Source organism: Hordeum vulgare, chromosome 7H (genome assembly GCF_904849725.1).
Source record: "Hordeum vulgare subsp. vulgare chromosome 7H, MorexV3_pseudomolecules_assembly, whole genome shotgun sequence".
Taxonomy (NCBI): domain Eukaryota; kingdom Viridiplantae; phylum Streptophyta; class Magnoliopsida; order Poales; family Poaceae; genus Hordeum; species Hordeum vulgare.
In genome coordinates this window covers 65,572,981-65,580,406 of record NC_058524.1, presented here as the reverse complement: position 1 = coordinate 65,580,406, position 7,426 = coordinate 65,572,981, and the positions used below count along the sequence as shown (strand labels likewise).

The 7,426-nt window shown below is 46.3% G+C and overlaps 1 protein-coding gene across 1 annotated transcript; it reads right to left on the bottom strand.

Annotated features, from left to right (window-relative positions):
- Nucleotides 1-269: 269 nt before the first annotated feature.
- On the bottom strand, nucleotides 270-2,526 carry LOC123407159 (ethylene-responsive transcription factor 1-like). Its single transcript, XM_045100228.1, has 3 exons — nucleotides 2,181-2,526; nucleotides 647-1,499; nucleotides 270-560 (listed from the first exon to the last, which is right to left on the bottom strand). The coding sequence occupies exons 1-2, from the start codon at nucleotides 2,422-2,424 to the stop codon at nucleotides 688-690; spliced, it is 1,056 nt and encodes a 351-aa protein (XP_044956163.1). The 5' UTR covers nucleotides 2,425-2,526; the 3' UTR covers nucleotides 270-560; nucleotides 647-687.
- Between the last annotated feature and the right edge of the window lie 4,900 nt (nucleotides 2,527-7,426).

Sequence of the window (7,426 nt, the reverse complement as noted above, 5' to 3'; positions counted from 1 at the left end):
ATTCTCTACTTTCCACTTAATCACAAGATATATTTGCATAAAAGAGCAGACTAGTCCAATACCACTTGAGCCACCAGCTGTTCTCCCAAGCAGGTATATGCAACTTGTGCTAGAACACTGCTACAAGTAAAGCTATACTTTGATAAACTTTGAAGGAGAATGTTGGCCCAGTATGATGCTGTATGTTATAGTCATGTCACTTGCCCTAACAACCATGGCAAAATACTCCAACATGCTTCCAGTATTGCAGCAAATGATGAACTAGCGCATTAGAAAAAATAAGCACAACATACCAAACATTGGCTTCAAAGTTAGGTTTACAGCCTCTTGTAGCAATTACAATAAGGTAGAAACAGGAATACAAAATAAGCAGTTCCCATTACATACTAAGTTTCATACATATATAGATATATAGTCCGGGGGTACAAGACAAAAGTCTGTTGCAAAAGACTTCAGTCTCCTGACCATTTAAGCTAGACATAACTATAGACTGACATCGCTACTGCTCGATTCTAGAGGCACCAGACACAAGCACTTGTTGATGTCCAGAATACTTATTCCTGAAACAAGGTAAAAGATAATGATCAATGGAATGGAAAATGAAGGGCATAACAGTGAGTTTATTTCGAGTATTGCATATGCCTACCCTTTGTCTATATATACAGGCACCCAGCAACCTCAATTCCCTCAGTAGAAACCAGCAGACAAGGGCATGTCATCAAAGGTCCACAGGTCCATGTTGCCGACCACATCCTGGGGCACATCACAGCTTAGAATGCTGTCAATTGACTCATCTGAACCATCGTCCATCAGGAACTTCATGTATGGCTCCAAGTCGGCAAGATCAACATTGGCATTACCCATCACAGGAGGTGCCGTTGAATTACTGCCATTGTTCTGGACAAATGCAGATTCATTGACCTCTGTCGAGGTGGGAATGGATGCAAGCACAGATGTTATGTCAGGGGTCTTGATATCATTCTCCCAGCTAAAGTCTGAGCAACTAAAGGAGTTGCTCCCCTGATCAGAGGAAAAATTCATGAAAGGAGCCTCAACTGCATTCATGGTAGGCACGAACGACATGTTCTGAGGCTGCACAAATTGCTGATTTAAGGTGTAGTCAACAGCAGCGCAGGAATACACATCTGCATTGCCCATGGTATTGAGTACCGGCTTCTGTTCGGTGTTGAACTCAGGCACCTTCACAGCGGTAGGCTCAGGGCAGCGTTGCTGAGAAGCCATAGGAGCTTCTTCTGGGAAATTGACCTTTGCCTTCTTGCCACGAATTCTGCGGGCTTCAACGTCATAGGCTCTGGCAGCTTCCTCGGCAGAGTTGTAAGTGCCAAGCCAGACACGGACACCCTTGCGAGGATCCCTTATTTCAGCAGCCCATTTACCCCAAGGGCGGCGTCGGATGCCCCTGAACTGGTTCTTTCTCTTCCTTTTAGCAGACCCTGAGGCACAGTCATATTCACCAGCAGCAGTTGCCTTCAATCCATCTGAATGAAGCAGTGAGATGAAGATGAGACTGTTGATCCTAAACAGATAAAGATGAGGCATTCACTACTCCAAATAAAAAGGATCAGTTGTTCTTAAATTTCCTTTGAAAAAAAATAGCGAGGAATTAGACTTTAAGCTTCGATGATGCAAAAAGTGCAAAACAGAGCATAGAACGATTTAACACAAAATTGTGTGCCAGCATTCATGAGAGAAGATTCCACCGTCAAAATATTGCAGAGAACCTAAGTGCATATTTTCTTTTCTTTTCCTTTTTTTGCAGGGGACACAGCATCATATTTTTCACAAAAATAAACATCAAGCTTCTCTAATCAGTTATCAGTGTGGCATGAAAGATCTTTTTCTCGATATATCTCAGTCACATGACAAAGCAAAAGTTTAGACATGAAATCGGGGTAATTAAGTTGCGACGAGCATTCGCAGAAAATCTAGCTACTGCTGCGATTCCGACCACCAACCCACCAAACGACTCAAATCTACCACCCCAGATCCTGAACAGAGCAGGCAATCCAACGGATCTCGGAACGGGCGGCCTAGACGCCGGATCCATCCATCTCAGGACGGGGGCCCAAGAAACCGGGCTATTCAACTCAGAGGTCAGAGGAGCAGAGCAATAGAAGCACCCAAATCGACGCGGGGACGACAGGGGCCCCTTTCCTTACCTCCGGAGAAGCCGCTCCTGCGGGCGGGGAAGGGCTTGACCTCGCCGTCGGACTCCTCGTCCACGAACCCCTCGAAGTCGGCCTCGAAGTCCTCGTCGCCCTCCTCCGCCTCCTCCTCGGGCTCCTCCTCGGGCACGCGGCGGGGCCCGGCCCTCCTCTTCTTCCTGTCCGCCTGCCAGAGGCGGCCGCCGGCGGGCCGGCGCGGCGGCGGGATGATGTCGGAGAGGATGGCGCCGCCGCACATGGCTGGGAGCACGTGGGGCCGCGGGTGGAGAGCTAAGCGAAAGGAAAGGGGAAGAGTGAAACGCTGCGAGACGAGACGAGACGGGGCGGTTGGTGTGTGTGTGATGATGGGGATTGGGGAGTGAGTGGGAGGCATATATACGTGTCAGGAGATTCGCTGGGGCGGCCGCACTGGTGGCGTGTGTGGGCGGCTGATTGGTGGGATTGGCGGGGCGTGATCGAGGCCGTCGCATGCGGGATCAACGGCTGAGGAGGAGCTTCGCTGGGGCTTGCGCCGGCGAGTTTGCTGTGGTATTCTGGTCCTGGAGTATCTCAAGCCCTTCTTTTTTCTTACTAGGAAAATCTCAATCCCTTCCTTAAAAACAATTAGATCTTACGAGAAGAACTTTTTTAATAGTATGTTATAGAGTAAACATCTATAAATACGCATGTACACTCATTTCGATGAATTATCGCTATGAGCACCTTTGCGAGATTGAACCAACACATTAAGAATGTCGAAGTCGTCACAAACATCTTCGTAGTTAGCGGAAACTTTTTCGCTCATTAAACGTACATCGTCAAAAGGCCTAAAATAAATTCAGAAAAATGTGTGTTTCGATGACAAGTCTAAGACTTGAACTCTCATGGGCTGGATTTCCTCACCACAACATAATTTATTCATTTTGTCATGCTCTTTCAGGGAATGTTTGCTGGTTATCAAAATCCTAAACTTTTAGCATGTCCCAAAAAAATGCCTCTTATCAGTATAATTGGGATATTCTCCCCTCTTTTGATTACCGTCCCAATTCCCAAATTCTTAGAAATGTGGGGAGGATATTTCACCTTCCCACCGCCATTCGACATCGTCTTCTTTCTTAAGTTTTTGTCATTGCTAGTCGTATGCAACCCACCTCACCTTCCCGCCACACCGGCCTCTCCACGAACGCTTTTACCGCCTCCTTGTAGCCATCGGCTCCCTGCGAACGATTTTGCTGCCTCCTTGCAACACCCACTTCGGCTCTCGGCCACTGTTGGCTTTGCCCGATGTCAGCCCTCTGTGTCCCTACCACAGCTCCCACACGTCACCTTGCGACATGTCGTCTTCCCGTGGAGGTCCGGAGGAGGGGGTTTGAGGAGACATTCATGGAGCTAGAAGTTGAGACCGCCAAGTAGAAGGCTTCCTAGGCTACAAAGAATGGTATGATTGTCCTGGTGATTTCCTCTTACGACAACAACAATCCCAATAATCCGATGAATATCCGGGAATGGTGCAAATAAAGGAAACCGGTAGCAAATGCAATTAGCATGCACACTATCAAGGAGCAAAAGAACCACGTTTCCGGGTCCGAGTCGAAGAAGAATTAGTGACAGTATATGTTTGTTCATGCTTAATATTGAGTTTATGCTTACTACTACGCTTTAATGTTTAGCACTATGTTGACGAACTTTAAAGTTTACATGATGGCTAATTAAGTTCAAATGTTGCTGGAAATGAAGTTCACTCGGCGTTTACGGGGAGCATAGGAGAAGGGATTGTACGCGTGCAAATTTCACAAAAGCTTCAGATTATCAGTACTATTTGAATTTGGGAGGTGGTTTAGGTTGTTAAATTATGGAGAAACATTAGAGACGCTCACACAATGTCACATGACATGTTTTTCAAGAAGAGCGTAGCAAAACCAAACTATAGTACTGTCATCTTTTTCTTTTGAGAACATCGGGTTCTCTTTCTCCTGAGTCTATTGCTATAGACCATGTGCACAAAGACGTTGGACTGCGCGGTCCTCTTTTCGTGATCGGCCAGTCGTGATTCTTCTTCTTTATAAAGAAAGTCGGCCTTTTTCCACGAGATTTCAGCTAGGCAAAAACGCCTGCGCCAAACCCCAAGCTTTACCGGCATAACACAATCGGTGCCGAATTCCTCCCGCATTAGGTGAGCGTCCAAAAGCGCCACCACGCTTTTTTGAAGCAAAGTTGACATATCGTAAGAGCATCTCTATCAGATCTCGTATATAAAGCCGTAAAAATTGTTTGCAGTTTGCAAAAAGAAAAAACATTTTTGCGGACTGACGTAAACGGCGAACTAGCAGCAGACCCGTAAAATGGACCGGTATAAAAGGATATTCACATATTTGCCTTCCAATTTCAAGCATGAAGATACATTTATTTGCTTCTTTATTTTCTTCAAAGACATTGGATACATAATAATTTATCAAATCTTTGCTAAAACAACAAGATCAAAGAAAAAAAAAACACAATTAGACATTTTAGAAGATATGCAACTTTCATAACTGCTCTTACTAGTTGGATCAACATATTATCCATGCATTCGTTGTTGAATTAGGAATTCTTCATCTTACATTCTTCATTTTTCAGCTTTGATTCTAAAGAATTAGAGGTTGCTTTTCCTCTAATTTCTTTTAATTGCACATGCAGCTGCATCGTTAGCCTTAATTATACTAAAAAGTGCAGAACATCTATTAAGTTTTTTTCTATCAATAAATGAATGCATTCTTCTTCCCAATACCAAAATTAACATCCACCTTCTTACACACATGAACACCTTAATAAGCTACCGAAATTTAACTAAATAAATGACAAAGCCTAACAGAAAGAAGAACATACCCCGTCGTTTTTGCATTTGAAGAATACCCATCCGAGGTGTTGCCGCATGCTAGATGTCATTCGCAGCACTGTCTCTAGACAGTCATCGCACCGTATGAGCGATATAGGTAAGCCGGCGAGCCGCTGCGCGACCATCGAGCCTGTGCGGCGGCTGAAGGAGCCCTTGCCGGCAAACCGACGACGGCGACGACTAGAGGATGAACCAGTACATGTATGCGGCCTGGCGCTTTGCCGGGGCTGTGCGGGGTGCTCCTCAACCAATCCATGGCTTTGACGCAGTCGTCGGTGACGGGAAAAGCCAAATCTGGTTGTCGCAATAAAAAAGTTGTCGATCTACAGCTTTCCGGCCAGACGAGGCAAGAGGGAGTGGTGGAGGTGTATCTAGGGCGTGTGGCGGCCAGCCGGCGTGACCCCGGCGGCTGGTATGGCCGGAATCAAAGGCGGCGCACGGCGGGGGTGGGTGGAGGAAAAGCGCGGTCACCGACGAAGCGGGGGGGGGGGGGACTTACGTTTTCGCGGGTTCAGGTGGACATTTTGCCGCGCTTTGCAATTTTTTTTATTGGTTACGCGCGTTTGTGGGTTTGATCGGACAATATTTTTCATAACAACCTATATTTTAACAGTTATTTTACGAATCGAGACATTATACGAGGTGGCGGTGGAAATGCTCTAAATCCTCCAAGTCTCGACCCGTGCATCGCTAGACACGAGACGGCTTGCGTCTTAGAGCAAGTACAATAGTATAGCCAGTTGCTGACTATAAGCCATTGCCATGTCATCTATAGCTCACCTTATAACCAACATGTACAATAGTTCATTGCAAAAGTGTACTACTTCTTTATTATATGGTCTACCTTTCATACTCACAAAATGCCTAGGAGCACGTGCTAGAGCTAGCTCTTAGCTAAGAGCCCGCTTACCTTCTCTCTCCTTTTCTCTTTCCTCTAACTAAACAAAAATATATTAGTTTATTCCTTATAGCCAGCTGACCCAGCTCTACTGTACTTGCTCTTAGGACGCGTCGGCCAGCTAGCACTACTATTACTTGCAGTAGCTGCTGCCCCGGGAGTGCAGACAAAATGTTGGATTACACAACGCGACACGCCTCCCTCCCTCCAATCTCATATATTCCCTTCGTTCTTAAGTATAAGTCTTTGAAAAGGTTTCATTAAAAGACTACATACGAATGTATATAGACATGTTTTAAATGTACATTCATTCATTTTACTCCCTCCGTCACAGTTTAGAAGACTCGTTTGGAAAATCTCTGTGACCAAGGTAGTCACCGATTAGTTGTGAGATGTAGTAGGTGTAGATGCTAATGTGCCTAATCAACTGAGAAAATCGTGAGCAGCAAATCGAGAGGGCGCATGCATGAGTAGTATTAGTACTAATTAATAAGAGTAATTGCTTTCGCGCCTTAAATCTTGTCTATTTTGAAAACGCACGTAAGTTTGACTATAGCTTCTAAACCGTGACGGAGGGAGTATTACGTATGCAGTCATTTAATGAAATCTCTAAAAAAAACGTATACTCCCTCCATCACGGTTTAGAAGGCACAGTTAAACTTGCATGCATTTTTAAAATAGACAAAGTTTAAGGCGCAAAAGCAATTACTTTTATTAGTCATGCATGCGCCTTCCTAATTTGCTCCTCACGCATTAGTACTAATATTTTCTCAGTTGATTAGATGCATTAGGATTTACACCCGCTACATCTCACAATCAATTGATGACTATCTTGATCTCAGAGATTTCCATGCGTGCCTTCTAAAACCATGACGGAGGGAGTATTTAGAAACGGAGGGAGTGGTATATATTTTTGAAGTTAGCTCCCATGGGACGCTGAGGCCGATAAACTCGGGCCAGGTTCTTCCCATTTGTCCTGCAAGGGGGGCGGTGACCTGGAGACAAAAGGCGGTACACTTGGGCGGAAAAGATAAGCAATCTCAAAAGTGGCCGGCCGGCGAGACCGATGGAACGAGCGAGATGCACGGGATTCCTATTCCCGGTTCTGGGAAGCTAGCAGTAGCAGGTGCATGCACCGCGCGCGGGGTGAGGGGACACGGCCTGGCGGGGAGGACTGGAGGAAGAGAGCCGCACGTTCACGTCGGGGTCGGGGAAAAGGGTCGGCGACGCGTCGCGTGGCCACCATGTGCGTGCCAAGCAGGTTTTTCACGGCCCGACGATTAACCTAACCTGACCCCGTGATGACGCTGAGGCGGCCGGTAAGAAAGGCAGAGCCGTAAACTCGCACGTCGACGGGCAGTGACGTTCGATCCTTCACCGGCTGGAGGATGAACGAGCTTAGCTTAGCTATCCCGTGCGCGCAAAGCGAGCGCTGGTGTCGCCGTGTGATTCGATCCTTGGCCTGTTCACCGGCTAACCAGCCAGAGC